The sequence below is a fragment of the Callorhinchus milii genome, unplaced genomic scaffold, assembly GCF_018977255.1.
Source record: "Callorhinchus milii isolate IMCB2004 unplaced genomic scaffold, IMCB_Cmil_1.0 Scaffold3, whole genome shotgun sequence".
Lineage (NCBI taxonomy): Eukaryota > Metazoa > Chordata > Chondrichthyes > Chimaeriformes > Callorhinchidae > Callorhinchus > Callorhinchus milii.
In genome coordinates this window covers 51339183-51357157 of record NW_024704744.1, presented here as the reverse complement: position 1 = coordinate 51357157, position 17975 = coordinate 51339183, and the positions used below count along the sequence as shown (strand labels likewise).

General features: G+C 42.3%; 1 protein-coding gene across 1 annotated transcript; it reads left to right on the top strand.

Moving 5' to 3' along the window:
- The first annotated feature begins 7073 nt into the window (after nucleotides 1-7073).
- Nucleotides 7074-17577, top strand: ostm1 (osteoclastogenesis associated transmembrane protein 1). Its single transcript, NM_001292177.1, is given in 6 exon segments — nucleotides 7074-7521; nucleotides 12111-12225; nucleotides 13022-13119; nucleotides 15054-15191; nucleotides 15851-16016; nucleotides 16411-17577. Coding segments are annotated over 6 exon segments (1026 nt in total). The 5' UTR covers nucleotides 7074-7086; the 3' UTR covers nucleotides 16485-17577.
- Nucleotides 17578-17975: the final 398 nt, after the last annotated feature.

Sequence of the window (17975 nt, the reverse complement as noted above, 5' to 3'; positions counted from 1 at the left end):
TTCATGGATCCACCCGCATTCTGGTTGTCTCTTGTGATTCACTTCCCATTTCCTTCAGCCTTACCCAGTTATTAAACTAACTCTCTACCTAGATGTTCACCTTGCGCTGGCAGTCAGTAGGTGTTTGTGTGTGACTCTCTGAGCCTCAGTCTCTGTGCCTATCTGGGTGTATATGTCTGTTTAAGTAAAATGTAAAACAAATACGACTCCTGCTGGTGGCGGCAAGCAAGTACCACCTTTTGGCTCCAGCGGTTCTCAGCCAAAGATGTGCTTTAAAGCCACCAGCAGTGTCTCTTGAATAAAAAGGCGAAAGGCTTGGCCCTCTGATTATAGCTGAGGCTTCTAGTGGTGTGTAACTAGTTCCAGAATATTAGCCATTAACAATCAAAAAATGGGGATAGATATCCAAGTCATGATGTTGAGGGGAATTTTGAGGGAGTGATGTTCCCAAGGTACTGTTGTTATTGGCAAGGGAGTGAGTCTTGACCTGAGCAGCCAGAGTGGCAATCAAGTGAATTGCTTTCTCCTGGGTGATGTTAGGTTTCTCTCGTGTTCTTTTAGCGGCACCCATCCAGCTGAGTGGTGAGTATTCCTTCTCACTCCTGACAAACCTTGTAGATGGTGGAAACACTGTGAGTTGTTGAGAAGTGAGCTACTCTTCACAAGTAGCTAGCCTATAGCAGTGGTGTTAATGTGGTTAAGCGTCTTGTCAGTAGTGACCCCCTGGATGTTGGTGGTGGGGGACTTAGCAATGATTGTGCATTCGAAGGTCAGGGGGAGGTGGCTGGACTCTCTCTTGATGGAAGTGGTCATTGCTTATGGTGAGAATGTTACCTACTACTACTTGATAGCTCAAACCTGGTTCGAGTGCTCTATTGTCTGACAAGGTTCCTGCTGCTTGGCCACCTAGGCTTGCCTTATCCATTAGGGCTTTGGCTTGCAGGGTTAACAGGAGCTGAGTGGGAAGGATCCCTGCCCCCAGTCTGCCCATCCAACTCCTGACAAATTAGGCTGGCTGTGTTGTCATCAGCAGTGCCCCGGAGTACTGCGGACCCACCTGGCTCAGGAACTGGACTACCGAGATCGTCACAGAGAGTTGACTCAATTCCAAGTTACATTACCAAGAATGTGACTTTAAGCCAGCTCAGCTCCAAACAGGTGCCCGCTTACCTTTCCCTCAAGGAGGATAATCAGGTGCTCAGAAGAGGAACAAGACTAAATGAAAAAAACAGGTGTTATGTGCTTGCTTGTCAAATTACATATGTGATGAAGTAGTCTGTACTAAGCAAGTACTCTATGCCTTATTTCTTATTTAGAATAACGAGTCAAGGAGAATTAAGATGTGAGGATTGTACACTTTGATCTAGGAAAATTTTAATTCTAGAAAACCATAATTTTATGGTTCAGAAGAAATGTTTTGGTCCTGCATAATACATTGACAGGGTAGTGCCTTCATATATATACTCTTTGGAGATAAAAATAAGGCACCAAACCTCAGGCACTTTGTTATACAGCACTTTACCAGAATATCAATAAGTCCACATTGAGCGAGAGCAATGCTCATTTCTAAAGTGTGGTAAGTATGTAATGGAGCTAAACAATAGCCTATCAATTAAATTGCTTAAATTGAACAAATATACAATGAAATGAAATGCATTCACCCAGCTGGCAATTGTGAAGGTTCAGAAAGGTCTTACGTACAGTAAGCGGAATTGTTTTGCAAAAGTTCTTTTGTTCTCAAATGATAATTGAGTTATCATTGAACAAGGCAAAACTGAAACCAAACCATAGACTGGGAGAGGCTCACATTACTGTGTGCGTTTTGTCCAGAACTTGCAATTGGATTAGGTTTTGATTGAAGCCTTTTTCATTATTACATTGTGCAAAAAGAATACACAATTCAATGGGAATTCAAAAAAGAACTCCTGCAATAGTTTTTGCTAGCAACATACTGAAAATGGCACATTTAAAGAACAATACAAAGTTCATTAGCAACATGTGTTTTAAAAAAAATATTTTAACACAGGTTTATCAACTGTTGACCTAAATAATATTGTGTGATTTGATGGTCCCGAACACAATCAACATCCAGTAACAATATCTAATTTTAGATAAGACAGAAATAACTTGAGCAACTTGGCCAGTGTCAAGCCTCTGGTGTGATGTCAAAACATAGTCAGAGTTCTGGAGATCTATATCTCCATGGTTGGAACCTCTTTCTTTCCATATTTCACATGGATTGAGCAAGTGTGGGGGTTATTATCAATCAGAGTGGGTAAAATATTCTCTCACTTAGCTAAGCATAAATTCTGCTGCGAATGTTCTCCCTCTTTACAATATCATGCTCAGGAGTCAGCAGTTGGTTCCTAGATCAGTGGGACATAGAGTCTTTAGATCAACAAGAAGATGAATTCCAGACCAATCCCATCCCTGCACACCTTTTGTTTGTTCAAGTAGATATGTTGTTGCGTGTTTTTGTGTGTGTAATGAGATATACTCGTTTGTGTAAAATTAATGGCTATTAGTTGCTAACTTGATAAATTTCTACAAGGGAGAAGGAAGAATAGAAAAAGCAAAATTGAAGTAGAGAGAAAAAGGAATGGGAGGATCTAGACCTTGATAGGATCAATGATAAATGAGGTATATAAACCTTGTGTGAATATAACTGGGAATCACAGAGCTAAGGTGATGAGCCCAATTGGCTTTTTTCTCATGCGTTCTTATGCAAGAGGCATTATAAATAAGATATTAGTGGTATTATATAGTCTTTAGAACATTATCCACTACTACAGTATGTAAAGAAAATTCTAATTAATGAGAACTTTGTAAGAAATTTGCTAGTTTTGTCCAGTCACTCTGTCTACAAGACAGAGCTTATAGAAGTGTAAAACATTTTAAATGGGATTGAAAAAGTAAACCCTGAACAATACTTTATGATCCACCAAGATGATAGAACACGGCAACATAGGCTTAGAATTGCAAAGGGAAGTTTCAGGACAGATAACAAGAATTAATGACTCAAACAGGTTGCCAGGAGGGTGGTTGAGGCCAGGACAAATGACTCATTTAAAAATAGCTTGATGCTGTGATTGGAGGATGAGAGGTAACAATACTACTCCACTATCAGTTGCAGTGTGTGACTGTTATTGTAATCATTGGGAGAGTGACTGCTGTGTATTTTCACTCCAAGAATGTTATCTACTTAAGTAACAAACCCCATGTAAGTTATCAGAGCAAAGTCCTTCTAATATACTGTACTATAGGGTAAGGGGTCATCCTAGAGTCATTTCAATAATTTAATTGGGACGCTTCAGTGTTTGTGGAGGGAGATCTGAAGGCAGCCTAGATCATAGTGATTAATAGTCAAAAAAGTCAGAATAAAATGAGTAATCATGAAATAAGGGGAGTAGGGAATCCTAAGACCTTTCACTGATGCAAACTGGTTTGCTGAGAGTTTTCCCATTACAGCAATTCACTTAATAGATAAATGAGCCAATGATCACAATTTTATGGGTTTAATTAAGAAATGTCACACAAAAGATGTTACCATTCCAGGGATTTAAATTAAACATTTATTAAATTATTCATAAGAATTGTTTCAATCAATATCATGTTACAAAGATTTACAAAGAATGTACAGTATGGAAACAGGTCACTCAGCCTAGCCAGTCTGTGCAGTGTTTATATTCCAAACGATTCTCCACCCACTCCTTACTCCCTCCTTCTATTCCCATCTCCCTCATGTGAAGATCTAGCTTCCTCTTAAATGCATCTTGTGCTCTGGGACACTACCAACAACAACTTAGATTTATATAGCGCCCTCCATGCCGGACGGCGTCTCAGAGGGTTTCACAGTAACAATACAATCCTGGGGCTGAGCCAGGAGGAGGGGGAAGAAGGTGACCAAAGGCGCGGTCGAAAAGAAAGGTCTTCAGCTGAGACCTGAAAATGGGAAGAGAGGGGATGAGGCGAAGGGAGTGAGGAAGGGAGTTCCAGAGCCTCGGGGCACAGTAGCTGAAGGCACGGCCGCCGACGATGGAGCAGAGGACTCGGGGGACAAGGAGGAGGCCAGACCCGGTGGAGCGAAGGCAACGGGCACTGTTGTGAGGAGAGAGGAGGTCAGAGAGGTAGGGGTTGCTGAAGAGTGGAGGGATTTGAAGACAAAGGTGAGGATCGTGAAGTCGATCCTCTCTGGGACAGGCAGCCAGTGCAGTCTGGCAAGGACTGGGGTGATCGGGGAGCGGAGTTTGGTGCGGGTAAGAATGCAGGCAGCAGAGTTTTGTGTGACCTGGATTTTATGAATGGTAGTGGAGGAGAGACTAGTGAGGAGGGCATTTGAATAGTTCAGTCGAGTGGTGACAAAGGCATTTTGTCAGGGTTTCAGCAGCTTTTGGAGTGAGGTATTGGCGGAGACGGGCGATGGCATATAGATCAGGAAGAGGAGGGAGCCAAGGATGGATCCTTGGGATACCCCACAGGTGACCGGGTGAAAGCGGGAGGAAAAGCTGTTTGTGCAGATGTACTGCTGGCGGTTTGTGAAGTAGGACTCGAACCAGGCGAGTGCGGTCCCACTGAGGTGGATGACGGAGGAAAGGTGGTGGAGGAGGATGGTGTGATCGACTACTGTCTCTGTACTGTGGACAGGGCGGAAACTGGAATGGAGGGATTCGAAGAGGAAGTGGGAGGAGAGGTGTGTCTGGAGTTGATTGGCAACAATGCGTTCTAGGACTTTGGCGAGGAAGGACAAGTTTGAAATAAGGTGGTAGTGGCTAGGGTTTGAGGGATCTAGGGACGTTTTTTTGAGGAGGGAGGTGATGACAGCAGTTTTGAGGGGGGCAAAGACTGAGCAGAGGAGAGGGACTGGCCTACATGAGAGGTGCTATATAAATACAAGTTCTTGTTGTCTTTGTTGTATCTGCATTATCTGATTCAACCACCATTTCAGGCAACAAGTTGCACAATTTCACTACCTACTGGGTGAAGTAGTTCCTCCTAAATTCTCTTTTAGATTCCCAAGCCACTATCTTATATTTGTGTCCCTTGGTTACGGACTCCTCAACATTGGAAACAACTTATTTATGTTAACCCTTTTATAATTTTAAACACCTCTATCACCCCTCTTAAGTTACCTGCCCGTACCCTCCGTTCCTCTAGCTTCGGTCTGCTCCACATCCCCCACCCCAACCGCCCTACCATCGGTGGCCGGGCCTTCAGCTCTCAGCCCCTAGGCTCTGGAACTCCATCCAGAGTCCTGCATGGAGTCCTGTAGCTCAGTGGTTAGAGCACTCGCTTTGCAAGTGAGAGACCTGAGTTCAATTCCAGGCAGGGCAAAACCTTGGGCACGTTTCCTTACTCCACACGCCTAATAATAATCCCTCCAAAACCAAAAACAATAATAAATTGGTCATTTTCAATCTACGACTGTTTGTGGGACATTGCTGTGCGCAATTGGCTGCCGCGTTCGCTCACAAATATACGGTCAATTCACTTTACAGTGTGTTCTGTGAAGAGCTTTGGAACGTCCTCCCAACGTGAAAAGCGCTATATCAAATGCAAGGATTATTATTATTATTTATCCCCCAGTGCCTTCGCCTTGCTGCCTCCCTTTCCTCCTTCAAGGCCAGTCTCCAGACCTTTCTCTTCAACCGTGCCTTCAGCTCCCCTCTTGACTCTCTACCCCTTCCTCGCTCCCTCCCTTCCCTCCCCTCACCCTGACCATTTCCCCCTGCTCGGGTCCCGACCCAATTGTCCAGCGCCTTGGGACGTCCTCCTGACGTGAAAGGCGCTCTATAAACAAAATCTTGTTGTTGTTGTTAAGTGTCTTGAGTGAGGAAAGACCTAACCAGTCTGTCCTAATAGCAGTAAACTGCCTTAATAATCTTAATAACTATTGTCTCCAGATGAGAAGGCACAAAAAGCAAACCATTTAACTTAAAAACATTTAAGTTTTGTGCTTGCTTTCTAGTTTAGAAAACTGAGACAACGTACTCAGTAATTGAATTGTTCAGTTTTTGCAACTCTAGTTGTTGGCTCCAAGCAAAAACACTTAACATAATATAGTTAACAAGACTTCTGTGGTGGTCTCAGTAATCCAATACTGAGGGAGATTGGTCCACAGCACCCTTGGGAACTGCTAATGATAGACCAACCAACAGGGCTCATCAGCAGGACCAGTCACTGGAAATAGGAATTCCTCCCATTTAGCTCCTGTTAACCCTTAAACCAAATAATAATAGTACTTGCATTTGATATGGTGCCTTATCACGTCTCAAAGCGCTTCACAGAATATATTGTAAAGTGGATTGACTGTGTATTTTGTGGGTGAAACCAAAGCCCTGAAGGCTAGGGTGGTCCTAGCTGGACAAACTTGGGGTCCAGCAGGACTCAAATGCACACTCAAGCCTTGGCTCTTGCCAACCTGCACCTAACACTCTCCAGAATTGGGTAAACTCGGTGCGTGTCCCCAGGGAGAGTGCACCTTCCGCTCTGGGCACCGGGAAGTTTCCACGTGTAGACGGCACACACACGTGGACCTCTGTCTGGTTGGCATACCCTAAGTCCTGTAGTCCTGTAGCTCAGTGGTTAGAGCACTCGCTTTGCAAGCGAGAGACCTGGGTTCAATTCCAGGCAGAGGGCAAAACCTTGGGCAAGTTTCCTTACTCCACACACCTAATAATAACAATCCCTCTAAAACAAAACAATAATAAATTGGTCATTTTCAATCCACGACTGTTTGTGGGACATTGCTGTGCGCAATTGGCTGTGCGTTTTGCCCATAAATATACAGTCAATTCACTTTACAGTGTGTTCTGTGAAGCGCTTTGGGACGTCCTCCTGACGTGAAAAGCGCTATATCAAATGCAAGGATTATTATTATTATTATAAAACATGTTTGGTTGCACGTGAGCCAAGGACCCAGTTTGCCCGAAGCACAGCAAGTGACCAGCCCACTCCAGCCGCGTGCGCCCCGCTGCCCTTCCTGACGTCACTGACCCCGCCCACCCCCCACCCCCGCTGCGGCGGCCGCTCAGTGCGCAGGCGCTCCCGGCCGGCTGCGGGCTCTGCGACTGCGCAGTACGGTCAGACATGGCGGGCGTCGCTGTTTTGATGGCCGTGTTGCTGAGCTCGGTGTGGGGGCGCGGTCTGGGCCGTCTGGCCGCCGCCGCCGCCGGGGAGCCGTTGGGAGGAATGTCCCCGGTCGGGGGAGGGGTGTCGCTGGTGGCGGAGGAGTTGCTGTGGGACCGTTTGGTGGTTGGGCCCCTCGCGGCCTCACAGGGCGGTGTTGGCGGCGGCGGCGGCGGCAGCGCCCCCTCCTGGAGGCTGAGTTGGCCTCTGGCCTCGGCCCCGCCGCTGCTGGAGGAGTTGGCGGTGGACGAGAGCTGCCGGGAGCTGCTGCGGGACTTCGCCAACAGCTGCGCCTCTCTGGTGGATTGCGCGCTGAAGAACGCGCGGCCCGTGCGGCTCTGCGAGGACTGCATCCCCCAATTCCACAACTTCTGGGGGAACTTCGACAACATCTCGGTGGGTGAGGGAGGGAGTGAGGGGGTGAGGGAGGGAGGGAGGGGGTGAGGGAGAGGGAGGGAGGGGGAGGGAGGGGGTGGTGGGTGAGGGAGGGAGGGAGAGAGGGAGGGAGGGGAGGGAGGGAGGGAGGGAGGGGGAGGGAGGGGGTGGTGGGTGAGGGAGGGAGGGAGGGAGAGGGAGGGAGGGGGTGAGGGAGGGAGGGAGGGGGTGAGGGAGAGGGAGGGAGGGGGAGGGAGGGGGTGGTGGGTGAGGGAGGGAGAGGAGGGAGGGGGGGAGGGAGGGGGGGAGGGAGGGAGGGGGCGGGTGAGGGAGGGAGGGAGGGGGTGGGTGAGGGAGGGGGTGGGTGGGTGAGGGAGGGAGGGGGTGGGTGAGGGAGGGAGGGAGGGGGTGAGGGAGGGAGGGAGGGGTGGGTGAGGGAGGGAGGGGGTGGGTGAAGGAGGGAGGGGTGGGTGAAGTGAGGGAGGGGGTGGGTGAAGTGAGGGAGGGGGTGGGTGAAGTGAGGGAGGGGTGGGTGAAGTGAGGGAGGGGGTGGGTGAAGTGAGGGAGGGGGTGGGTGAAGTGAGGGGGGTGGGTGAGGGAGGAGAGGGAGGGGTTGGGTGAGGGGTGGGTGGGTGAGGGGTGGGTGAGGGAGGAGAGGGAGGGGTTGGGTGAGGGGTGGGTGGGTGAGGGAGGAGAGGGAGGGGGTGGGGGAGGGAGGGGTGGGTGGGGGAGGGAGGGGGTGGGTGAGGGAGGGAGGAAGGGGTGGGTGAGGGAGGGGGTGGGTGAGGGAGGGAGGAAGGGGAGGGTGAGGGAGGGGTGGGTGAGGGTGAAGTGAGGGGGTGGGTGAGGGTGAAGTGAGGGGTGGGTGGGTGAGGGGTGGGTGGGTGAGGGGTGGGTGAGGGAGGAGAGGGAGGGGGTGTGTGAGGGAGGGAGGGAGGGTGAGGGAGGGGGTGGGTGAAGTGAGGGGCTGCGTTGAATTCCTTCAACATGTGCAGAAAGTGTCTGTAACGCTCCTTTGCTGAACGAGGGCTGATTGATTGATTGAATATGAAAGCCCTCTTACATCTCGCAGAACAATTCAATTGTCACACAATTGAGGAAGTTCTGAATTGTTATTCTTAGTTACAGAGTTTGACCAATACTGTATTCACTTCCCTCCCGTGTTGTGCCCCTTTATCTAATTTCTCTTATAAGTCTCTTTTAGGCAAAGGGATTTTGGGACTTCAGAGGTTTACAAAAGTAGCAGCACAGATGGAAAATACTATAAATAATGCAAATAGAATCCTTGGCATTGTGTCTCAGGAATAGAGTACAAAAGTCATGTTAAATTCATGTAAAACCTTGGCAGATCATAATTAGAGTACATCGTTCAGTCTAGTTGCTATACTACAAGGAAGGAGTCCTGTAGAAATGGGGAGTACATCTTGGATTTATTAGGATGTTACTAAGGATGAGAGAATGCAACTACTGTATGAAGAAAGACTGGACAGGATGGAGTGTTTTTTCTTTAGAGATGACATGTTTGAGAGAGGACATGATGGAGATGTTTATAAAAGGGTTTGATAAAGTGTTTTTAAATAGGCTGTTCTCACTTGTTGGCGAGACCATAACAAGAAGAAATAAATACACTAGTGGATCTGAAAGAGAGTGTAGGAGAAACATCTTTACACAGATGGTGGTGAGAATGCGGAACTTCACTGCCAGAAGCAGTGGTTGAAACAGAAAGCATCATTGAATTTAAGAGAAGTCAAGGCATATTATAAGGGAGAAGGGAATAAAAGAATATGGTAGGTGGAGAGGAGCTTAAGATGAGTGGCGGTTCATGTGGAGTATAACATTTGGCCAACTGCTGTAATAAGATCTTGCCCATTCTGCTGATTGTGATTGAAACTGCTCGATAACCCATTGTGATAATGGAGCAAATTGTCTCTCACTAAGGAGTATGGGTCAATGTAATTTCCTTTGGAATAAACTGACTGTATTTTGGACATCACAGGTGAGATTGAGACAGGTAAAGCACAATGTCAAAAAATAATGGGAGAATATCTGAAGGATAGAAGATGTAAGAGAAAATTAAACAAGCAGAGAAATAAAGAAGGAAATAAAATGTTTAAGGCATTTGAAGGGAACAATGAAAAAGGTGTTTAAAATGGAAGAAATTGAATTAAAAAGGAAATATAGTAGAAAAATGAATGAAAACATTCTGGGCGATGACAGTATTTTGAATGACAGACGGTAATGCCTACTCGAATGGTGAGCTCCATTACCCTTTATCAAAAATGTAGTAACAATCCTGAATGGTTAATTCTTTACATGAAATATTCCCAAAATTATTTGACCTTTAGTTGTTCCCTAAAACTCAGGAAACCAATTTCTTTGGTAAGGAATTGGGAACAGAAATCTGAGGGAGGGGCTGAGACAACCTTGCCACACTAGTGCTGGATAATGAACGCTGGAAGTGCAGGGAAGAAGTCGACCATTCTTCTCTCTTCACTGGGGTTGTCGTAATAATAATGATAATCCTTGCATTTGATATAGCACTTTATCACCTCTTCAAGACATCTCAAAGCACTTCATAGGATACACTGTAAAGCGTAGTGACTGTATATTTTGTTGGCAAATCGTGGAGGCAATAGCATACAGCAGTATCCCACAAACAGGAGTGACCAATTTTTTTGAAGTAATTTTTAATCCGGAAAATGGTAAGTTGCTATATCAAATGCAAGGATTATTATATTATTATTCATTGTATTGATCATTTAAAAATAACTTCCCCAGGAAGAATTAGGACATCCTATTAGAAGTAGATTGAAACAGTTCAAAATAATCATCTTAACTACAGAACGTGAAATGACTTATAACCCTCCCTCCAAATCCACACAAGCACAAGCTCCTTCCCTCTGCTGAGCAAAGACACATGGCAGAAATCAATATTCATTAAACAGTACACTGAATGGAATACAAATTGTTAAACATACATAAAGTTACACACTACCAGCAGGAACCCATTAAAGAGATTGGAACATTGTAGCTGAGAGGTAACAATTGCTCTACGGTTGCCAGAGGACATATATGTTACAGGAAGTGTTTTTATCTTATTTAAATTTATTTTGAAGGAACTACCCCTGGAAATCGATTTGCTAATTGACTAACAATCAGCATATATATTTATATTTTCGTCCATAGAAAATTCTCAAACACTTCACAAGACTAGTGTTAAGCACAATACCTATTATAGTTGTTTCATTCATGTATATTGTAAGTCCAGTTGGGGGGAATTACAAGCTGTAACATGTTCTTGTGGTTTAATATTATCAAAACTTCTTAATTTTAACATTGAAAAAATGAGGTTTTTGTACATTTAAATTTGCACTGAAACAGAATGATACCCACTCAGGCTGCATATTTAACATCTGTCTGGGTTACTCTTCATATCTCTTGTGAGGGGAATTTGGAGAGCCAAAGGATCTCATAGAATTTTTTCATAATCGTCTTTTGAAGCACTACTCCATGAAATTGTTATTGAAAAGAATAAAATAAGCAGATTATTGGGGCACATGAGATCAGAATGGAGGGAATTGCAGCATTTTCTACAGGTTTTGTCTTGCATGGAACCGATTTCAATTATACTTGATAATTATATATCAGCATAAATATTACATGCTTTGCAGCCCATTTGTTTGGCTTTGGAAGTGTGGTCTGGGAAAATTATGTTTAGGGAACCCCTTGCCACTTTGAAAATTGTTGCTAAGTGCATAGGACCTGGACTTGCTCGAGAGCCATTTTTGCAGACCCATCCTGAAGAAAAGTCTGATGAATTTATTTTTAGAACAAAAAATCCTTAAATAATTTTCATCCTCTGTATTCAATACCCAGAGAGAAGTCACCAGAAGACCTCTGTTGAGGAGGTCCTATGTTAGCTTGGTTCAGTGGTAGCTCTTGCCTCTGCGTCAGAAGGTTGTGGCTTCAAATCCCACGTCAGGACTTTTAACTCACATAGTCTAAGCAGACGCTCCAATGTAGTGTTGGGGGTGTGGGGCATTACCGGAAGTGCCGTCCTTCAGGTGACAGGTGAGATGTTAAGCAAAGGTCACTTCTGCCTGTTCAGGTGGATGTTAAGGATCCCATGGAAATATTCAAAAAGAGAAGATAGTTTTTCCTGGTATCCTGACCAACAATCCCTCAAATAAAATTGGTCATTTGTCTGTTTGTGGGATATTGCTGTGCACAATTGTGCTGCATTTGTCAACAAATACGCAAGTCACTCCATTTTTATAGTAATACCGGTGAAGCACTTTGAGACGTCCTTCTGATGTGATATACCAAATGCAAGGATTATTATTGAGGAGATAACGCCTTCTGCCTAGTTGATTCATAGCAAAAATAATTATTTATTCCAAAGTGCATGCTATGTTTTACCACTGCACATTGAATGGAGGATCCATATTTGCGTGTGATCCAGAGAGCAATATGATTTCAGAATATGCAGTTATATTTTGGCTAGCCACAATAATTACATTTTCTTTGTACCATGAATTTGCTGTCTACTTCATTGAAATAAAATCTGTTTTTTCCCCCCATTATTTGTAATTTTTGTTTTTACCTTCCAGAAAAGCTCCGGGAACATCAGCTGTTCTACGCAACTTTTGAGATCCGACCGTTTGCAATTAGTCCTTAAGTTATATAGATTTCTGCAGGAAATTTGGAGCAAATCCAATTGTGATGGTCAGTTTATTTACTTGCATTTGAGCTGCATAAAATATCTTATAGAGTTGTTCTGAAATTCTTATTTAGAGCTACATTTATCATTAGTATCGCTCTTAAAATGAACCTTACAACGTATGGTATATTTTGTATGAAACATCTCAAAAGCACTTCAAAGATTTTCTGCAGTGTAGCGATTGTGCATTTGTAGGTGAATATAGCAGTCAATTTGTGCATCGTGAAGTCTGACAAAGAGCCTTTGAACCAACTTCATCTGGTGAGGATTATTGATCAGGACAAATAGTGTTGTGCAATCTTAACATCCACATGAACATGCAGATGGTACCTTAGTTTAACATCTCATCTGAAGGGTGACGCCTCAGACAATGTTGTACTCCCGAGGGTCCGGCTGGACTTTGAGCTCAAAGTTGCAAGCTGGGGCTTGTATCCAGAACTGTGTAGGACAGTGAGTACCCCTCTTGTCTATAGTGGGGCTTTGAAGTTTTCTTATTTTTAAATTCTGTATTCTAACACGGTGTCTGCATTTATTTTAAAATTTATGTCTGAGTTAGTGTTATTTTAGTCTGCTTATTTAATGTAAAATGTTGCTCAAAAGCTGTGAACTGAGATCCACCATCCATTATACCACTTTTTTTCTTTTCCCTGAAAAATGTATATTATTTATCAAAACAAATTCTGTCAATGCTTGCATTGAAAATGCATAAAATATTTAATGTAATAGAATTTCTAAGTACAGCTCTATTAGCAATTTTAAGTTTTCTTATTTTCTAACCTGTTTTTGTTTTGTTTCAAACAGCCTGTTTAAATGAGAGCAAAACGGAACTCTCAGCGGACAGTCTAATCTTCAAGAAGATGCTGAATAATTCTCTGAATTGTTTTGAACAATACTCTTCGGTAATTTGAATATTCAACAGAGGTTCATTTTTCTAAAGCTAGTTGCATTTATAGTGCTTGGTAATGAAAGGATTTCAGCACTCCCACGCAGCATCAAATGCATCAGTCCTCTAGATGTAAATTTAAAAATTGAAATTGATTTTTGTTTTCAAAGCCTTTTTTCCATTGCTCACTTTTAGCAACAGTTGATCTAAATACTCTTGTTTCTAGGTCAGATCTTGCAATTTTACAACAAGCTTTGCAGCTTGAAAGGCCAGCTTTGTCTTTTCCAGTCAGGTCTTCAGCTGCAGTTGAGGGCTCAGCCTGCTCTGTTGCTGTGTACTTGTATCTATTAGAAGCTGTGACCCTTCTCAAGATCCTCCTCTTCGACACTGCCTTCGATCACCCCCTACGCCTACCCTCCCTAACCTCCAGCCCTCCTGATCCCAAACCCCTACTCTGGTCCAAATCCCTACGTGAAAGGTGCTATACAAATGTAATTTGTTGTTGTTGTTACAGTGCCACTCTAAGAACAAAAGCTGCTTTGCTACTTCAAATCTGGACCATAAAACACAAACTAACCTAAGAGGAGAAATAAATGGGAGCTTTTAAGGAAGGGAAGAAGCTTCTCTCATCTAATTTTTGTTAGATTTCAAGGTCTCCATTTTGTGTTAAAAAAATAATTTGAGAACAAATTAACGAAAATTGTTTTTAAAAAAAACATGATTTGCATTTTCTGTCCTTGTTAAAGGTAGTTGGTTCATTTTATCACAGCACATCTCTAAACAGTTACTTTCCTCTTAGATAGCAAGTGTTTCTGATGCATTTCTTGGTGCTAAATAATTGCATAAAATCCATCCTGAATCAAGCATTGTGAAATTCTGAAAAAAAATAACTTTAAAGACCCTACATGATTGGCCTTTAAATTTTAAATTACATTTATCTGAATGGAATTGTTTCCCAGGAAATATTTTTGCTGTTTGTATCAGTGCTGACTGCTCCCCATTACATTAAAAATCCATTTGGTTCAGTGGCATGAAGCAGAGATTAGCACTCAAATATTCATAAGCTAATTTAAAATATTTATGCTACCATGCTGGGGAGCAATGATCACTCACTGAGCAAGATTCAAGGGGAGGTTTATTTCCTAGTCAGAGAAATTAAGGAAAATTATTCAAAATGGCACTAATGCTATTGGTAATTATTATCATAGAATGTTACGGCACAGAAGGAGGCCATTCGGCCCATCGAGTCTGTGCCGGCTCTTTGACAGAGCAACTGACTTTTATTAACCCCACTCACCAGCTTTCTCCCCGTAACCCTGCAAACCTGTCTTCTCCAGATACCTATCCAGTTCTCTCTTAAAAGCTGTTATCGAATCGGACTTCACTACCCTTTCAGGCAGATCATTCCAAATTCTTAACAACTTACTGAGTGAAAAAATTTCTTCTAACTTCCCCTCTGCTTCTTTTGGTAGATATCTTAAGACTGTGACCATGGTTCACAGACACACCTACCAGCGGAAACAGCTTTTCCCTATCTCGCTTGTCGAAACCTTTCATGATCTTGAAGACCTCTATCAGGTCCCCGCGTAACCTTCTCTGCTCTAATGGGAACAGTCCTAACTTCTCCAGCCTGTCCTCATAGCTAAGCTTCCCCATTTCTGGTGTATTGTTCTAACAAAGTGTACGAATGACTGTATCTGTGGTGTGACTGCTGAAAGTAGTTTAGCACAGCAATTGCAACAAACAATGGGTATTTTCCATTGTGGTATTTTGTGGGAATCTTATATTGCTCTTACTCTTTTTCAGGGAGAAAATGCTACAATTTCAGTCAAGTATTAAATTTACTGTTATAGCCATGATACCAATGATATTTGATATCGGTGCTAACAGGCTTGTGCTGCAGAATGAGGTGAAATACAAAGGCAATGATTTAATTTCTTTGTTCTGTAGGACCACCCCAATCATAATGGGCAACCAAGCAACCTGTCTATTCTCTGCACTAACTGTAAAGAATCTTACAAGAATTTGACTGCCTGGTACAACAAAATGCAGAAAAATCAGAATCTGTGTATAGACATTGAGGATGCAGTAAGTATAACATTATATGTGACTATATATCTTATTTTAATCATGTAAGTCTGCCAAATTCCAGTGTCAACCAAATTCTAAATATATTGCAAGAAACAAATGGTTTTAGCAATGATTTACACTCTCACATGCTTTATCAGCATAAAGATGGCATTCCAGTTGAATCAAATGACAGCAATAGTTGAGTATGAAAAATCAGACTCGTGGAAGTTTATGATTTTTCGGTCCTTTTTTAAGGCTGTTCCTTTTCCACATTTATACAATATATTGGATGATGTTTTCTTTACTCTGCACACTTAATAAACCCAGGGAGGGCAATAAAATGCAGTCGGTGTTCACAAGTGTAAAGCAGTGGATCACCAGTCTAGACCTAGAAGTACCTATGTGTAGACAACTGGCAAAAACAAGAACATGGTAGGGTGTAATGGTCAAATAGCTTGTTGACACTCTTTATCAAGTTGCTACTAAAAGGAAAGTAGAACTTGTGAGAAAGAAAATAATTCTCTCACTGGAACACTTAATATTAATAGGTTTGGCTTGATGAATTGGAAAGAGTTGATAGATTGAAGGCTACTGTGATCTTTAGTCAGCGTCTGTTGTTGGAGTTTAAGCTACACTGTATGCATAAACGACTAACGTACTTCCATTGTTGATTTCAGATGAACTTGACTCGACAACTCTGGAGCAAAACCTACAACTGCACTGTACCCTGCAGTGACACGATCCCAGTCATTGCAGTGTCAGTTTTTCTTCTTTTCCTGCCTGTCATCTTCTACCTCAGTAGCTTCCTTCACTCTGAACAGAAGAAGTGGAAGCTGATACAACGTGAGTACCTGCTATATACACTATAGTTTGCTCTGTAATAAAGTACTGTTGGAGTCAGACTAATAAACATTATTTTGTAAAGCTAACTTCTAAAAACCTACTAAAACTTACTAAGTACTTTGAGACGTCCTCTTGATGTGAAAGTTACTATACAAATGTAAATTGAATTGGAAATGTGTGTTTGTTGAAAGCAATTCATTTAGTTGCAGTCTTACTATAGTGTTTTGTCACACCATTGACCTTGGTGGCAGGTTCCTGTTTTAATGGCAGTAAGAGAGATATGAGTGCTGGTTGGGTTATTCCTTCCACAAAATGCTTTTCTAAGATTGAAGTTAAATAAGACCATTACCAGCTGCTTTACTGTATTGTTAATTAATTTTCTCTCCATTTCTAGCTAAGCGCTTAAAGACGTACAGCAGTGTTCTGAATATTCAAGACCAATCCAGCTGTTCATCTGCCATCACATAGTGTAGAGGTTAAAAGATGAGTATATGCCCTACAAGAGGAGAGCAGCGTTTGTACGATCATTTCATGCACTTTGTTTATCAGTATTTAAGATACTGAAAAATGTCTACTAATGATTTGTGTATCCCCAAATCTTTGAACATTTAGCGTTATGCTTCAACTGCATACCTTGGGCAAATGCATGGATCATTGAACAGCTACACACTGAGTCTGAGGTAGATAAGAACTTGCTTCAATTTAGTGGCTGAATAAAAGTTGTTTCTATTGGCTCAGCAAGAAGTTCAGTTCTGATGGGGATGGAGCTGTTGGAAAAGCTTGGGATTAAAGCTGGTAGAGCCAAGTTCTGCTGAATCAGTCTATTTTTTGGAAAACGTTAACTTCCACTTCAGTTGTTTTCATTCCTGCATCCCTTCAATTTTTTTTAATGTATTATGGTTATTGCAAAGCAGAAAATTGATGAAGAAAATTAATTTTGTTTGAATGATTAGTAAATTCACGCTGGGGCCTTGTGAAATCTACTGGAGATTGTCTCAGGAATGAATTTTATTTTTTCTGGTTTGATTTTTGCCTCTATTTTTAGCCTTACTTGATCCCAAATATTTTTTTGATGCAGCACTGGAGTTTGCTTTTTTTCTTTAAAAAATACCTTTAATAACTGAACAATATACAGGGATCAGTGTTCGACACTAATTCAATGGAAAATGTTTTCTTAAATACTGCGAACAAGATTTATTTGGATTTGTTTTCATGACTCAAGACCTGTGGTTCAGTGTGTAAAGGATTACTTGCAAGATAGTAATGGTTTCAATCAAATTAATTCTTTACTGAGAATAAATGTAATCAAACGTACATAACAAAATCCCAATAAAGTAGTCAAGTATAGTAACGACAGTTTGATGTTACGATAACATAATAAAGGAGCAACATGTGGACCACTAATTTGACTGAGAATATTATGTTGCCATTTACATTCCATTAATCCTTTGTGTTCAGTTATTGACTTCAAAATGATTAGCATTTTTTGCTATTTTTGTAATTTGTTTAGTGTTGTATACTTGTCTCTGTTGTGTGTGATTTTATAAAATATACTATGTACAGAACTAAACTGGTATCATTGTTTTCATTCTAAAGAGTTGGGGGCAATACTCTCAAATTATGGCTCTTGTTGATCCAGTTTTTCTGTGTAATTGCTTTATCAGCAAATGGGGGTGCAAATGCAATAATTCGGTGCATCTAGTGGACTAATGAATTGTTCACTAAGCTAAACCATTTGTATTGTAGAGTGTTAGTTAAAGACATGTTTATATGGGAATCTTGATAGGTTTTTAGAACATGAATAGCGACAAAAAGCACTGAGTGGCTATAATTACAATGTTGTCTTGCAATACAACCTTTCACAGGAAGAACCTTTCACAGGAAAAAATGTTATATTTTTTACTTGAAATTGGAACTTAACGCACTAAAAGTAATTTCAAATTTGTGAATGCCACATAC